This window comes from Mus caroli, unplaced genomic scaffold (genome assembly GCF_978045245.1).
Source record: "Mus caroli unplaced genomic scaffold, Mus_caroli_1 scaffold_2, whole genome shotgun sequence".
NCBI classification, from domain to species: Eukaryota; Metazoa; Chordata; class Mammalia; order Rodentia; family Muridae; genus Mus; species Mus caroli.
Window position 1 is genome coordinate 25,435,147 of NW_028227257.1, and position 17,361 is coordinate 25,452,507.

A 17,361-nucleotide genomic window follows, 5' to 3' on the forward strand; every position below is an offset into this window, starting at 1 on the left:
TTTCCACAAATCTTGCAGTAAACGATTGTTATTCTAAACAAAACCCTGTAGAAACCGATGGAGGGTCAGATGTGGTAATGAACACCTACAATCCCAGCAGCTAGAAGGCAGAGGCAGGAGGATTGTCCTAAGTTTCAAGGCCAGCTTGATGTACATAGTGAATTCCAGGCTAGCCAGATCTACATAGTGAGAACCTGTCTTGAACAAACAAACAAACAAACAAACAAACCCTACCACCTATAACAGTAGCAAAACAAAACAAAACAACAACAAAAACAAAGTGAAACCCCAAAGGTGAAGACAAGAGCCAGCCCAGTTCAGGCTATGGACTTGGGAAACTGGGGAGCAGAGGAGAGGGGCTGCCCAGGGTCAGCGGAGGGGCTTTGTTTTATAATAGAGTGGTGCAGATTTGTACATGGTTGGTGTTCTCAGCAATATCTGCATACAGTAGGTGCTCATACGGGAGCCTGCAGGCTAGACTTTGGAGGGTAGTGAGAAGACCACCAGCCCACCCCAGGGCTTCCTGTGATATCTCTTTCTAAGCAAATCCTGGCCAGTGTCTCATTTTAGAGCGGCCCATTCTGGCCCCTGTTCCCTTAGAGATAATCTGGTAATACTTACATCGAACAGTTTGATATCTGAGATCATCAGCTTGATGCGCTCAATACTGCAACAGAAGATGCCCATGAGAGTGGTCCCTTGGAATCTCTGTCAATAACTGTTTATGGAGGACCTGCTATGTGCAAGGCACAGGCAGGCTCTCATGAGACAATGGTGAAGCAGGGAAAGTCCTTGCTTCATGGTGTTCACATTCTAAAGGGGTTGGACAGTGGCCCAAAGGACAGAAAATCACCCAGGAGCGGGGGAGGGTTGGTGCACTTGTTAGGTCAAGTCCTTTCTGGGAGGGGTTGAGGGGTCCCTAGTTACCATTCAAGTACTTGTATAGAAATGCTAGCCTGGGTGACAGGATTGTTTGATTCTTATATCTCTGCTATCTATCTATCTATCTATCTATCTATCTATCTATCTATCTATCTATCTATCTAATCTTATCTACCATCTCTCTATCATCCATCCATCTATTTATACCTAGCTATTATCTCACCCTGTACAGGCTGATCAGAATGTTCTCCTGAGCCTAACTTTATTGCTGGAGCCTCCAGTTGGAGTCATTGAACTCAGTCTGGGACAGAAGGTGGTAGACCTTGCAGGACTGGCAGGGGTGCAGAGACCACTTCAAAGCTGGGCCCCAAGGGTTTAGTATCTAGGCTGTTATAGCTTTTGTCTTAAAAATTTTCAGAATGGGCTGTTTGAAGCCTGGGGTGATGCGTGCAGGCCAGCCCAGTGGTGGGGTTTCCTTGTTCTGTGGCTCCTGTAGAGTCCCTTCATTTTTCTGTTTGGAATTCCATCTTTAAGGTCAGTCCTGGCAAGCCTTCTGTCATCAGCCCTCTCTGGTGCCCCCTGGTGGGGGATTAGAGACACGCATAGCCTGGGCAGCTCAGCAGCACTTAGCACATTTACCTGACGTTATTGAAGTTGAGCATAAGCCGGTTGTCTTCTGTGAAGAACTGAGCTTCATAACTGGCCTCCTGCAACAAGACAGCCCAGGACCCACTTTTTAAAAAAGAGAGTGCATCTAAAGGGAGGGTTATACAGGGAAGATTGGGGTCAAGGTAATCTTGGCTACTGGCTCTGTGACCTTGGGAAAAGTTCGACCCCTCTGACGTCACTTTCCATGCCCTAGCCCCTGATTCACAGGTGCTGCTTAAGGCTTGGGATGACACTGCCAACACAGTCAATACCTACTGCCTGCTATTGTGTGTCAGGCAGTTCACGTGGCTTCTTCAATAAGCCCTACCACCCCCTGATCGGGTCCCATCAGTCCCCTGGTGTACAGGGAAGTGACTGAAGGGCAGAGGAGGTCAGCAGCTCCGGTAAGCCCTGGACATTGTTAGTATTGTTGCAAAGCTCAGAGGCTAAGTCAGGCTTGCCATTCAGGGCTCAAGACCTGCATCAGTTTGACCCAGAGGGCTGAGCACTGAGCCCCATTATAGCGGCGATGAGAGAACCAATTTCTCCTGCAGTGCCTCCCACTAGCCATGGAGAGTCATCAGGGAGTAAGTCATCAGGTCTGGGAAGGGGCTCCCACTGTCTTTTCACTGCAAGGCCAGAATGCCAAGATGAACTCTCTGGGAGGTACCAATAAATCTGTAGTGTGTGAAAGGCATCCCTGAAATTGTGTGATGTAGAGCTGCACAGAGAGACCCTGCTGTAAGGAGGAGTCAACTCCATCTACTCACAACAGGTACTGCCTGCCCCCTTGAGGAAGCCTGGTTGGCCTCACTCCTCAGAGCCCACCCAAGACTCTACCCTTCTCCAGTCTTCTCTGCCTCTCCCTGCATTTCTCTCGGCTGCATGTGGTTGCTGTCCTACTCTGACCCACCCCCTTCCCTTCTGGGGTGAGGTTGTCTCTCAGCTACGGAATGTTGCCCTTTCTCTGGAAAATGCCCCTAGCTGGAATGTAGCTGCCTTGATGGAAGCTACAGTCTCTCTATCCCTAGGGGCTGCTGGTGTTAGTGACTAGCTGATGGGCCCCCGAAGTTCTTGACTCTTGGTTCTTCTCTCCCTCTCTTCCCCACACTACTAGGTGATGCCCCAATTCATAACAATGAAAGAGTGACCCCCAGTTTTTAATCACAGACACTTAAACTCACAATGCCGAGAGAGAAGAAGGGCCGGACATCAGTGTTGGTAGGGAACACTTCCAGCACAACACTTTGGGCTGCCCTGGCACTGCCCTCGTTCAGCACAATGTGGGGGGTGCTGTGGGTGAAGATCTTCAACATCTGGGTGGGCCCCAGCTTGTTGGCTGCCTGGAACGACATCAGACCCACACTTGATCACAGGGCACAGGCCCTTAGTGTCCCCTGTGGTGTTTCTTGGTCTCCAGCCTCTGTCCTTCCCAGCACCCCTGGGTGGAGTGCCACCTCCCTTCAGGGATGTTCTCGGTTTCTTAGCCTGAAGCAGGGCTCAGAGTTTCTCTCTTCACCCAGCTCCAGGCCATTGTCCGCCTTTCCCTGCCTTTCTCTCCACTGCATGTGATGGCTGTCCTACTCTGGCCCACCCCTTCCGTCTGGGGCCAGGGGGCATTGCCCTTGCAATGGGTCGTCACACTGGAAATCATCAATTTCAAGTTTCTTTGCTAGACTAAAGAAGCCTCTGGGCTTCCAGGGGGGCCTGGTTCCCTTAGTGGGAAAGAAGAGAGGAACCCACATCCGTTCTACCCTGCAGAGACCCATGAACAGAGTCAGCGAGCACCTAGCAAGCTCTAGGTGGCAAACAGACTCACCTCTTCATTGATCTCCTTGATGTCCATCTGTAACTGGCGGGCCACATCAGGAATCTGGAGAGAGGGGGAGGGGTGTGAGTCAGTTGCATTAATCACGCTTTCAGTATGTGAAATGAGGACCCTGATCAGTTAGTGATCTGTGCTATTGGGGTGCAGGCACCATCTCTGGATTCCTCAGTATCCAGAGTGCCTTGGAGCTCCCCCTGGATATTTGGGGGAGGAAACAGACACATCTGGTCTCTGAAGGCAGAACCAGGGCCCAAGTTGGGTGTTAAGGGAAGACTTTGGCTCTAGCATTGAACATCACAATCAGGGCAGAGCTGATCGTTACTGGGAGTTCCCACCTCAGGTCTCTCTCAGTGGGCAGATGGCATGGGGGTGAGGCATCCCCCCCCCACAGCGAGGCTTACCACGAATCTGAGCAGGATTACAAGCTCCTCCTTGGGGACCAGGGTGGTCACAATGGCATTCACCAGGTCCTGCCTCACGGTCAGGCTGAAGGGGGCCCCGTCTAGGGTGGTCTCCATCAGGGAAGCCGCAGAGTCGTTGAGCCAGTTGGTTACCCTCGCCTGTGAGTCCAGCAGCTTGGCCTGAGGAGACACAGAGCAGGGCACGGTCTGAGGACTTCAATAGCCCATTGTATCCTGTAACCAACTGGAAGGAAGCAACTGTGTTGAGGGGAAGGTGTTTCTCAAAGTTTCTGTGGTGGAAACCTCATTCCAGGCCAGTAGGGTTGAGAGGTGGGTCCTTCAGGAGGGGACTGGGCCTTCATCAGTGGTTAGTGCTCTTGCAGGAGTGGCCTAGCTACTGGAGGTGGGAGTAGACCATCATGAAAGTAAGCTCAACTCCTGATTGCCCTTGCTCTCACCCTCCCTCACTCTTCGACTTCCACCACAGGCAGATGCAGCATGTTCTTGGATTTCCAGCTTCCAGGACCAAAAGCCTAGTAAACTTCTAATGTTTATAAATCACTCAGGCACTGTGTTCTGGCAACACAAGCTAGACTAAGGCAGGAACCCATTCTGTCTGTTTCCCATCTTTGCATTTGTGTCAGGAAGTTTAGATTGATGAAGGCAATGGCTTGTCAGGTACCTGGCAGTCTCCCCTCCTGACTCCCTTAGATTACCTCTGCTCTCCCTTCTCCCCTGTCTCAATTTCTTTTTCCATCCTTTCTTCTGTCCTTCTGTCTCACATTTAAAGAGATGGTATATTCCTATGCTTCCCCAGGCTGACCCCTAATGCCTGAACTCAAACGATCCTTTTGCCTCCCATCTTCAGAGCACCTAGGATTGTGGCTGCATGCTACCCATGACTAGCTTGTAACCAGCTTGTAACCAGAATGCTTGCTTTTCATTTAGGTTTCAACCGCTTAAACCCTTTAGGTGAAGGAAGGATTCAAACTGCAACAGAGCAGATGGAACTCTCCCACGCAGTGGTTTCCAAGACTCCCGAGAACCGGTCTGGGACTCATACCACCCACAGGATGTGCAGTAGGGGTTTTACAGAAGCCCATTGTTACTGAGCACCCCCTGTCTGGGAAGCCAGTGTGGTCTCATCTCATTGTCTCCTAATTATCACCACTTATAGTTTACAGACACGGAAACCTGCCCAGAGCTACATAGCCAGAGAGCCATGGTCTGGAAGTTGGGGCTGTGTGATCCTTGAGGATGCTTCTGTCCTGAGCCCATGTTGCAACATCACCAGAAGTTTGAGGTTGGGCAGGAGATTACCTGAGAGAAAGACCCTGGGACCCCTGCACACACAGGGTCGAGGTCTGAGGTCAGGTAGGTAGGTCAGACATGAAGTCTACCTGCTGGCTTTCACAGGATGCTTAGTGTATGGTGTTATCAGCTACGTACCCTGATGATGTGTAGATGTTGGTCCCTGGGTAGTCACAGAAGAAGAGCTGTTCCCTAATGTCCCCAGTATGCTCTGAGGTCTAGACACTCACCTTCAGGTTTAACAGGATATTACTGTCCTGGATAGCGGGAGACAGAAGGCCAAACTCCAGGGCTCCAGGGCTGAGGGCAATGGGTGCTGCTCAGGGCAAGAAGGAAGGTTGTGAAGGTGGAGGGTGTGTTTGGGTGGGGTAATTTTCTACTGCTTCTTTCTGGTCATTAGAGACACTGCCAGAGTCAGGAGAAATGATGCTGTTGGTAGTAACCATGGCAACCATTGCAGGGACCACTCCAAACACCAGCATAGAGCTAGACTTTAATGTGTTTAAAACCTTTGCTTCCCCCACATCATTGTAACCCACTCCAAGTGCATGGCCCTGCCCTGCCCTGCTTCACTGAGAACAGAGCAGCTAGAGAGACTCGGGAATTCCCATAACATTAGTGCCTTCCAGCCTTGAATCTGATTCTCTCTGTCTCTGTCTCTCTGTCTCTGTCTGTCTCTCTGTGTCTCTGTCTCTCTGTGTGTCTCTGTCTCTGTCTCTGTCTCTGTCTCTCTCTCTCACACACCCCTAATTGGAGTTCTCTCTGTCTCTGTCTCTCTGTCTCTGTCTGTCTCTCTGTGTCTCTGTCTCTCTGTGTGTCTCTGTCTCTGTCTCTGTCTCTGTCTCTGTCTCTGTCTCTGTCTCTGTCTCTGTCTCTCTCTCTCTCTCTCTCTCACACACCCCTAATTGGAGCAGGAAGGATCAGGTCCCAGCCTTCCCTACCATGAGTTTCCTCTGTGAGCTTAGAGGAGGCATAGCCATATGCCTCAGTTTCCCCATATGTGCAGTTGAGTGCACTGAGGGAGTGAGATGGTGCATATACAGCACCCAGCCCTGGATTTAGCCCTCATATGCACTAGGGGCTTAGTGATTTGTTCTGCTCTGCCCATGCTGCTATGCCTAGGCTGCTCTTTAATGTGCCTCTTTAGATTTTAAATCACAGCATGGTAGGGCTTTCTTCCCCTTTGTTGATTCCTATTATGAGGGGGCTGAGCAGGACCAATTTCCAAGGTTGAACACAGAAGTCCATGTCTTCTCCTCTTTTCTATTCTCAGGGAGGGAGAAATGACATTTGTTCTGGACATACAGCTCTCCTCTGCCCATATTCCCTCCTTTCAGAATCACACAATAGTCAGTCTACCATCCATCCATCCATCCATCCATCCATCCATCCATCCATCTGTCCATCTAGTGTGCATATATTTTTAAGCAACTCCATGTCAGGCAGAACATGTCCTGTATGCCCAGAACTTTTCTATAACCTTTAAATGTTGACTATAATCCGTTGAGGTTGGTGGGTAGAAAGCCTCATTGAGGAAACTGGGGACAAGGAGGTAAAGTGACTCCCCCAAAGTCAAGGATCAAGTCAGCAGTAGAGCTGGGTTTTAATCCAGCCCTACCTGGGTATTTGAGCCTCATGTAGAGTAATGGTTCTCAACTTATGGGTCATGACCCCTTGGGTTGATCCACCTTTTTACAGGGGTTGGCTAAGACATCATAAAACACAGATATTTACATTATGATTAATAAGAGTAGCAAAATTACAGTTAGAAAGTAGCAACAAAAATAATTTTGTGGTGGGGGGGGGTCACCACAACATGAGGAACGGTATTAAAGTGTCGCAGCATTAGGAAGGTTGAGAACCACTGCCTTGCACATATAAGGTGCTTATGAAGTTGAAGCTGCGGTGTCTAGACAGGGCTTAGCAGATGCCTGTTCACCTGTGCTGACCCAAGGTGCTGAGAGGACAGTCTCTCCTGGGTAAAGGTGGGGCCTGAAGGCTAAGCCTGCAGTCAAAGGGAAAGGCAGTGCAGACAGCAGAGCTTACCTGTTGTCAGTCTCAGGAAGTCTTCGTACATATCATCAAAGGCCTGCTGGATCACAGGGCACAGCTGTAATAGCACAAAGTCAGGGCTATTAGTGAAGAACCAGCCCCTTGCCTACTGCTTCCTGGGCCTGCTCTCCTCCTAGTCTCACTGTAATGCCCCAGAGAGTCAAATGTTCATCTGTGGAGTTGAGGACTCACAGATTTGCCCATCTCCGTCCCACCTTGCTGTTCAGAGTTCACAGCTGTCCTAAGGTCCGTTGGTCAACGGTTTGCCCTTTTCCTTGTGTCCAAACTCTACCTGGCCTGCCAGCTACCCTCCCCGGGACACTCATGAGTGCTCAAAGGAGCCCATAACTCTCTTAGAGGAAGCCAAGAATTCACTTATTCATTTCATAAAGAGTTCCTCCCATGTCAGACTCTAGGACAGAGGACCAGCTGGGCTGTCCCACCCAATGCTAAGCTCTGTATCTTTGGTGAGTTTCCAGCCCCAACAGATAGTCCTGTGCCATCAAGGAGTTCTCTGCCTAACATCGACACGGCAACTCTCAACCTAGGACGATTTTAGTCTCCGGCAAGACATTTTTTTTAGTTATCATTATGTGGCAGAAGAGCCATACTGACATCTAGTGGACAGAGGCCAAAGATGTTACTAAATATCTCACCCAGCAGCCCAGTCCCACAAAAAAGTATCAGTAGCCCCTAAGAGTCAGCAGTGTGGATTTAGTGGTTCTGCTGAAAGGGGGCCAGGGAGGTGGGAGTAAACATTTGCCCTGCTGTCTTTAGGACCTGTAGACCTTTTGTCTGATGTTTAGCTGCCCTAATGGAAGGACCGTCTAGCTGGCCATCCCATCAATATTCTTGTGTGATAGCAGCATGGTTTGAGAAATGCTAACTTTTCTTGTGAATAGTGTTTCTCTGCTTCCACTGGCTTTCCCAACCCATGACCCAGAGAGGAGAAGGAACAGAGGGGGAGATCTCCCCCTCCCCCTCCAATACCTCATCCTTCACTTCCTTCAACCCTAGCTACATATTAGAGTCTGGGACACAAAGGGATCCCATCAGACCTGTTGCTTTTGAATCTAGGATGGGACGGGACATCCATGTTTGGTAGCCTTCAGATAGTCCCGAAGCACAGGCTGGATGAGTCATGTCCACACTGAAAAGGGCTCCTTCCTTCTCTGGTGAGCTCCATCCCAGAGTGCTCTGCATGACTTCCTTCACACCCTGTGACCCACAACTATGGCCACTGCACCCTGCCTCAAGTGACCGTGCAAACCTACAGGTCAGAGTTAGCTTAGAATTACAAGTTCATGCCACTTCTGCTGAGAAATTTTTTTTTTTTACTATTCAAATACGATTCTGACTAAATTTTTGAAAATATTTGCATCTGGGCCCTACTTCAAGAAACTCCATCTTTAAAAAGAAAAATAAAAAATTTAAAACTATGCCTGCTGGTCATATTGGCACATGCCCTGGGATATGGAGGCAGGAGGATCAGGGATTCAAGGGCAGTCTGGGTTATGCGATACCCTTTCTCCCACTCCCACAACTCTCATGTAAGTGTTGAGAACAGACTATGCCCTTCTCTAAAAAACTGGAATAAAAGAACCTGCAATCCTCTCGGGCAGACGACCAAGGTCTGACACATTGCTACCACTGAAACCCACGAACCTCTGAATTTATTGTTAGTCAGCAAGTTCTGACACTGTGGAAAGACATGAAGGCCTTTGTCTATGTTTCTGGCATAGCATACTCACAACCGTAAGAAAAGATCACTTAACAAAGTGATTTCTTTCCATCTCCCTTTAAAACCACCTTTTGGATATGCTCCTCTGCTAATGCTCAGGGGTTTAAAGTTCTCATAACAATAAACCGTTGGCTTGACTTGGAAGCCACATATGTCTACTTATTTCCTCTCTTTCTCCTGACCGTCCATCTTCCTGCTTCCTCTCCCTCTCCCTCTCCCTCTCCCTCTCCCTCTCCCTCTCCCTCTCCCTCTCCCTCTCCCTCTCCCTCTCCCTCTCCCTCTCCCTCTCCCTCTCCCTCTCCCTCTCCCTCTCCCTCTCCCTCTCCCTCTCCCTCTCCCTCTCCCTCCCTCCCTCCCTCCCTGAGGATTGATCCCAGGTCTCACACATGTAGTCAGGTGCTTTACCACTGAGCTTCATCCCCAGCTCGTTTGGCTTACTTTTTATTTTGAGGTGGGACCTTGCCAAGTTGCATAGGCTGGCTTTAAACTTGCTCTGTAGCTCAGGCAAACCTTGAACTGTGACCCTCCTGTTTTAGCCTTCTAAGGAGCTGGAATTCCAAGCCTTTTCCAGACTAGTCAATATTGTTTCTTAAATTTCCCTTATAAAATATAAGATGCAGGGGCTAGAGAGATGGCTCAGCTGCTAGGAGTGTGTGTCAGTCTTCCAGAGGATCCAACTCAGTACCTACTCCAAGCAGCTCAAATCTGCCTGCAATTCTAGCGCCAGGAGTCAGACACTCCTGGCCTTGGTGGCACCCATGTGAGTAGAATGTCTTCTTCCTCTCATATACACAAGATTAAGAATATAGCAGGTCTTTATAATAAAATAACATCTCATTTGAGATTTCTTCTTTATTCTCTCTCTCCTTTTTTTTGTGGTTTTGTACCTTGTATGCTAAGAAAGTGCCTTATCACTGAGGAACATCCTTAGCCCTTAGTTTTTTTGATAATTTGAGACAGGGTTTCTCTGTGTAGCCCTGGCTGTCATGGAACTCACTCTGTAGATCAGGCTGGCCTTAATCTCAGAGATCTGCCTGCCTCTGCCTCCCAAGTGCTGGAACTAAAGACATACACCACTATTGCCTGGGTAAAGCATCTTGAATTTACAATGGAAATCACTGATCAATATGAAAGAACCCGCTTCTTCTAAACATTTCAGTTTACCCATGGCATATTAAGGGCATATAAAACAAGAGGTTTGCAGGTATCTCCTGCTGTAGACCACTTGTCTAGTAGGTGTAAAGTAGGTGGGTTCTATCCTCCCCAGCCCCCTACACACAGCCTGAATTTACAGACTCAGAAGAAATAAATGGAGCTGGAGCTGGTGGGCTGCAGTGCTTTCAAACCATAGCTGGACAGCTGAGCATGCCACAGTCTGCTTACGACAACATTTCAAGACAAAATGCAGGATGTTTAGGGATTTCTGGCTTGGTTTTTAAAATCAAAGTATATATACTTACATAAAACATATTAAAGTGCATTTAATAAAGGCAGAAAACCCATCCTCTCCCAGGTGTTTTGCTCTGCATCCACTACTGTCTATTAAAGCACTGTCTCCTGTCTGATGCACTTGAGGTACTGTCTCCTGTCTCCTGTCTGATGCTCGTGAGGTACCGTCTCCTGTCTGTTGGTTGGCAATACTACACAGGAGCTTGCTACTGTGTACCTTCTTCCAGCTCTGCTCCATGACATCACTTTTATAGACAAAAGTGAGCCTGAAGGTAGGATTTATAACTGGGAAGTCAGCAAAAGCTACAGGTAGGGATCCTTCCCTCAACCCTTTAAGAGACAAGCACATGATCAAGGCCTCCTGAATTTTTGGTTTTCCTGTTACTTTGACCTCAATGATCTTGCTGGGTCAGTGGCTCAGTTCATTGGCTCAGTGGTTCTTGGTTTAGTTGAAGGAATTAGTCCCGGAAGGATCCCACCCAAGGAGACAGAACTCATATGGTACCAGCTTGCAGTTCCACCCTAGTCCTACAGGGGGTGCCATCTCCATAGGCCAGAGGCCTGATTTTACTCACGTGGTTTTTCACTATTTGGGGCAGGGCTGGCACCAGGAGATTCATAACATTCTTTGCCAAGGAGTTGACCACGAAAGAGAGCCTTTGGCAAAGGAGAGCGGGAAATTAGGGAGCTTGTAAGAGAGGATCGTCCCTGCTTTATAGAGGTGACATGGAATCCTAGGAGGAAGGTGCTGACAGGTCCCCTGGAGGTGACATTGCACTCTTGAGTGGGTCATGTGTGCTGCCTGGAAGGTGTCATTAGCAGCATTTTCTGTACTGGGAAAGTGAGATATGGGAAAGTGACTTGCCCAACATCAGCTAGGCAGTCAACGGAGAAGGTGAGCTTGCTTTGGGCTCACCGAGGCCTGCCTAGGAGGTCTGGGAGCCCTGGATGAGACGCTGCTCTGTCTGCAGGTCACTTACATCCACTCCATACCCACCCACCCTTCCAACCTGGTGGTGCCACCATTGCTGCTTCCATTTTTGCTACCCAGAACTGCCTTTGGCGTCTGGATTCCCTGGAAGGAGCCCCGGATCTAGAGTCAGAGTGACGCCTGTCTGTTCCTCCAGTGTTGTCCGTGAGTGCAGTGGACAAGGCCATGGTCTGCCCCTCCCACCAGTGATGGAGCCCAACACTCACTTGTGAAGCAGGCTGAGGCGCAGGGTGCTCTCATTGCTGGAGCAGTCGCTGAGATTCAGGTGGGCGGGGCCGCTCTTGCTCCTCTCCACCCGGATGAGGGCTTGGACCTCGGTGCTCATTTGGAACTCCACTATGGTCTTGATCAGTGGCCTGAGGGGACAACAGCACTGAGAAAGGGTGTTGTTGAAACAACAGCAGTGAGAAAGGGTGCCACAGCAGTCTATCTGTCCTTCACTATCTCTTTTGCTGGTTCCCATTATCTCTCCCACATCTGGAGTCCCAGTTTTCTCCGGATCTCACCACTTACGGATGCCACGGGATTCCAAGTCACACCACATTGTCTCCTGGCCTGCCTCTTTCAAACCTTGTTTTGGCTGCTGGCTGTTCCTCCCGGATTGTTGTGGGTGCAGACCCTGAAGTCATCCTTGATCTCTCTCTCTCTCCATATCCAACTCACAGGAATCCCTGTTGTTCTGCCTGCTTCCAACTCATAGCTAGAGGCTGTTTCCTCCTCTGCTCCCTCATCCCAGACATGGGCCTTAGGCACTTCTTTTTTTTTTTTTTTTTTTTCTCGAGACAGGGTTTTTCTGTATAGCCCTGGCTGTCCTGGAACTCTCTTTTGTAGACCAGGCTGGCCTCGAACTCAGAAATCCACCTGCCTCTGCCTCTCAAGTGCTGGGATTAAAGGCGTGTGCCACCACTGCCCGGCTACCTCAGCCACTTCTGTCTCCTCTAGAGCAGGGCCTTCCATGTGGTGGTCCCGCCTCCACTCTGCACCACACTGTTTTCCCCTAAGCTCAGACCTTCTGTTGCTCTTGGCCCTCATACTCCATTAAAGCCTAGTTCTCATCTTGTCACATAAGGCCCTGCACCATCAGTCCTCAGCGGGTTGCTGACTTCATCTCTAACCTCACCCCTTCCCTTCTCATTGTCATTTCTGCCTCAGGGCCTTTGCACTTGTTCGTCTAACGCTGGGATTTGTTTCTAGACATCTGCATGGAGAGCGAGTAGCTGAAACTGTTAGGTTAGCTGTGTCTGACTCAGGGTACACTCACGTGTTTAGTCCAGCCACCATGTCCAGGGGGATTCTGACCACCAGCTCCTGGTCATAGGTCGAAGGCTGCACATCCAGCTGGAGGATGTTAGCAGAGGTGACCTTCATCCTGGACAGGGTGGAGGGAGATGAGAATCATGTTCACACTCAGACGAGAGTCATCCCCAAGCCTGCTCCCATCCTTTCCCCTGACTTCCTCACACCTGAGCAGAACCTGGATCCCAAGCCTAGTTTACTAATCCTTTCCATCATGGCCCTACCTGTCTCTCCCCTTCACCCTCGCTTGCTTCTCTTCAGGTTCCTTGGCTTCTAGCCTCAGCCCGTTGGGCTGACAGTGAGCTCCTCTGTGACCGGACCCTACTGTCCTGTCATCCTTTGCTGTTGGGGTTTGAATTGTGTGATTCTTGCCCCTCCACGGTTTTGCCCCACTGGTCCCTTTGCCTGAAACGTCAGTTTCTTGGTATCCCTGGCTTAGCCATGACCTCCATTAAAAAGCACCTCCAGGTTCCAGCACTCTGGGGAACCTTCCTACGTGGCTTCCCTCTTAGAGGTACCAGTGACACTGCCTTATGGACACCACTAGCCATTCTGGGGGCTTATCAAAAGAGAGACTTAGTCTGGTCTGTCTTCATGACTGTTGATTGACAGCTGCACAATGTGTAGGCAGAGGTGTGGGTAAGAGATGGCTCCCAATGCTGTCAGGCCCACTCACCAGACGATGTATCTCAGAACGGTGTGCACGAAGCTGTCCAGTATGGGGACACTGCCAGACTTATCTTGCATGGCTCTGAGCAGTGGCAACTCCTGGAGGATGGCAGTGGCATCATGGTCCTTCAGTGCCTGGGTCAGGTCTGCAGAGAGATGCAGGGATTAGATGTCAAGAGGGGGGGCAGCATAGCAGTGGCTCCGGGTTGAAGGTCCATCACTGAGGGCCAAGAGGAGTAGCCTAGCAGTGGCTCCGGGTTGAGGGTAGCCATCACTGAGGGCCACTTGGATGTGACATGAAGCAAGGGCTCTGCCCTTTCAGCCTGATCATCTTCACCATGTAGATGTGCCCTGGAGGGAGGTGTCCCTGGGTGGACAGTGAGGCTGGAGATAGTGGGAATCACCATACTCAGAATGTTGCCAGTCACTGCTGGGATGCCGGAACTGTGTCTTCTTTCTCCCTAGCTAGCGCCAAATATTTCTTGAGTTGAGCATTCCACTGGGGACAGTTTTGTGGCCACACTGGATAATGATCTTCTGGCACTCTCAGTGTCTGCTCTATTGTCCAGAGTGCCTTAGGTGCTGAGCAGAGGAAGGAACAAATGGGAATAAGGGCCCTAGGGCTGGTCCATGCTGGCTTTTCACCGGTGGCCAGAGCCCATTTCATAGGCAGTGTGCTGCAGCCGTGCCAGTCAGTGTTTGAGAATGCCCTATGACATTCCTATCAAACATTTGCCTCCTCTGTGCTAATGGGGCTGGACCCATTACATTTCATCTTTGCCAGTTGGCAGTCTTAAACCTCATCAGCATAGGCTTTCGAGGGACATGGAGTGGAAAGTCCCCGATGCATGCCTCTTAGCCCCTGTGGTAGGTATCACTGCCCAGATAATGTTGAGCTTGTGAAGCTGAGAGTAAACTTTTAGGGCTCCTGGCAAGCTTCCAGGGGCCACCCAGAGATGATCCCCCTCCAGGGACATCACCCAAAGGACATCATCAGCTCAGGGCAGGGGTGAGCTCGGCAGCGTCTGTTTGCCAGCAGTGGGTCAGCACTGGTTTAGCACAACCTAGCAAGCTTCCCTCCACCCAACATTGAGTCATACCCAGTCCCATGAGGCCTGGGATGGATGGGGTCTCCGATTCTGAGTTTGCTCTGTCCTTGGGTGCCACCTCGGTGCCCTTTAGAGTTCTTTATATCACTCCCCTCTTAGGCAAATCCTCCCTTCTTTGATGTCCCATTACTCTTCTTTACATTAAACATCCCACCCCAGGCTTATGGTGTGGCTTTCGTCTTCTAATGGAGTTAATTAATACAGTTTCCTTGTGGCTCCTGGTGCTCAGTGGTCACTTGCTTGGGTGGACCCACTGACTCTCCTGCAGGGGATCCTGGGAATCTCCTCCCACACTACCATTGGTACCAACGCCTTGGCTGCAGACTCTCATGATACCGCTTACCCAAAGGGCCCCATAGCTCACATACCACATGCTTGGGAATCATAGGATTCAACTTAGGCCATGTGCTTCCTCTAGCCTTTGGAACAGTGCTGGTCTACCAAGTAATTGCCACAATGCCATAGGAGATGGGTATCAAGGCCTGGGTGGAAGTTGCTGCCAAGTGTCCTCTAACACACAGGACTGAGTCCCATGGCAGGAATGTGCTGGGGAGAAGGCTACCTAGAGAACCTGGGACTCTCCTCAGTTCTATGGTATTGGGAGTTCCTGGTGGCCCAGGGAGGAAGGCCTTCCTTCCCATGTTCTTACAGAGAATAAGTTTAGGTCCAGAGCCAGGCCTAGGGTCATGGGTCTGGAGTAACAAACCCTTGTGTGGGACTGAAGTCAGTAGATTCTGCCACTAGTAGGTGCTTAGAATAATATTATGTGAGGACATCCTGGTATCATGGGCTGTTGAGATCATACTATCCCAGACCTTTTACATCAGCCATTACTTGTCTCACTCACGCCCTGGGCTCCACCCCTGCCTGGTATTTTCCTTGGATGAGGAACTCCCTTCCTTTTTGGAGGACTGCTCCATCTGCACCTTGTTCTATGGTGCTGAGGCCTCAGGGCACATTACTTACGTTTCTGGATGACTTCTGGGCCAAGGTTGAGCACTGCAGGGGGATAGACGTTAGCTTGGACCAGTGTGGCTCCCAGCAGACCACAGAGGAGGGTGATAATCCATGGGCCGGCCATCTTCCTGGGTGTCGCTGAGAAGTAGGTGGCAGGTAGTGGGACCTGTGGTAAGCACAAGGGTCCTGCTAGCTGAACAGATGGGCCCATGGGAGGCACATAATGCCTGGTAGCCTGGGGCACAGTGTCCAGGAGAGACATTCAGGGCAGTGGTTAAGAGACAAGACTTAGCTTAACATCTTTGAATCATTAAGGGTTCTCCTCTGGCAAGTGGGCACAAAGAAGCTTCACTTCAGAGTCTCTGAGATTAACAGTATCTAGAAGCTATTCAGTGTGTCGTCTTTCCCACAGGAAGAACTTGGCAGACATTAGCCATTTCCTTGCAGAAAACCCACAAGGATCTCCTGAAGGCTGTCTCCAGTTTGTCCACAGCCTCTCAGACAGAGGCCGTTCATTCACTCAGCAACTATGTAAGAAGCACCACAGCCAGGCTCTGGACTGCGCGTAGTAGGGACACAGTCAGGAGCAGGCTGCAAGGTCTTCTCTCCCAGAATGCACAGCCTGGAGCAACCCTTCTTTTGAGCAATGCTTAAAGCAGCCACTTCTTGTCCCTCCTCCACTCTCGGCCATGGTACTTTCTGGGAGAAGTACTGTGGTGTGGGGTGTCTGTCCCTTGACATCCTGCCACCCTCCACAGGGCAGAGAGGTGGCGTCTTCAGCCCTCGTTCGTCTTCCTGCCCACACTCCTTACGTGGCATTTCAGATTTCTGCAGACTGTCTCTTTAGAGAAAAGGGAGACATGGGCCTTAGGACCCATGTGCCCTTGCCTGCCTCAGAATGTGGGTTTCTTGTCACCAAAGACAAATGTGGCACTGGGTGACAGGTCTGTTGTGGGATGCTATGAGACACTGTAGTCAAACCAGGGTTCTTGACCAGGCTGTGAATTCTGGGAGGAAGGACCTTGCTGGCTGCTCCTGACTGTGTCCTTATGCCCAGCACAGAGCCTGGCTGTGGTGCTCCATATATAATTGCTGAGTGAATGAACAGCCTCTGAGAGACTGTGGACAAGCTGGAGCCAGCCTTCTGGAGATCCCTACGAAGCCACAGGATCCCCATCCCTGAGTGTCAGCAGCCTGAGGGGGAAGGGGACATGTTGTGGGCCTGGGAGTCAGATAGATTCCAGTAGGAGGCCTTCCTCTATGGCTGGCTCTGAGACTGTGGACGAGTGGCTTAATCTTTTGGAGCCTCTGAGCAGCTGGCTAAGGGGAGATGATATTAGCACTCAGGAGGGCAGTTGTGAGGGTGAAGGCATCTGTAGCCTGATATTGCTAACGAATGCTATTGAGCATGACAATGAGGACTGGGGACTGCTGGTTCTGGGATCTGAGGAAACCATACCACAACCAAAGCCAGAGGGCAGAGCTGACAACCTGCATTGGTGGACAAGGCAGCCATGCCATCAAATGGTGTCTTTGTCTTCCAAACACTTTGGATCCTGTCTGTCCCCTTCTCCTGCCCCCTGCTCAGCCTTTGGATCAGAGGGGCTCTAAACCCAGAACCTGTAGCATTGCTTCTTCTGGGAGATACCGTCTCCCCCCAAATCCCAGCCTGTGCCCATCCACCATTTATTCCTCATCTCCTGCCCTCTTCATGGACCTACTATGTGATCCTCAGCCCCTGCCTTCTTATGGACTCACTACGTGGTCCTCAATGTCTGCCTTCTTTTTAAACCACTATGTGGTCCACAATCTCTGTCCTCATCATGGACCTACTATGTGGTCCTCAACCCCTTTTCCTTTTTCATGGATGCCTTTGCTCCTCTCCAGCATCCACTCAGCTCTGCGTCTTGTGCACCATCTCTTCCAGGAAGGCTTCTCTGACTCCTTCTCTATTCCTGGGCCTTCCTTAAACACAGTAAGCCCACAATGGTCACCTAGGAGTTCTTTGAGGGTTGCTGTGACAGATG

At 50.3% G+C, this 17,361-nt stretch overlaps 1 protein-coding gene across 1 annotated transcript in view; it reads right to left on the reverse strand.

Moving 5' to 3' along the window:
• The window catches only part of Bpifb1 (BPI fold containing family B member 1), a 31,227-nt gene that overhangs the window by 3,338 nt on the left and 10,528 nt on the right, over positions 1-17,361 (reverse strand). The window contains exons 2-13 of the mRNA XM_021156342.2: positions 15,344-15,500; positions 13,276-13,414; positions 12,565-12,672; positions 11,510-11,659; positions 10,888-10,969; positions 7,117-7,180; positions 5,301-5,386; positions 3,760-3,939; positions 3,350-3,403; positions 2,715-2,873; positions 1,522-1,589; positions 622-667 (exon numbers count right to left, since the gene is read on the reverse strand). Coding sequence (XP_021012001.1) covers positions 622-667; positions 1,522-1,589; positions 2,715-2,873; positions 3,350-3,403; positions 3,760-3,939; positions 5,301-5,386; positions 7,117-7,180; positions 10,888-10,969; positions 11,510-11,659; positions 12,565-12,672; positions 13,276-13,414; positions 15,344-15,458 — 1,251 coding nt within the window. The 5' untranslated portion in view covers positions 15,459-15,500. The remainder of the gene's footprint in view (positions 1-621; positions 668-1,521; positions 1,590-2,714; positions 2,874-3,349; positions 3,404-3,759; positions 3,940-5,300; positions 5,387-7,116; positions 7,181-10,887; positions 10,970-11,509; positions 11,660-12,564; positions 12,673-13,275; positions 13,415-15,343; positions 15,501-17,361) is intronic.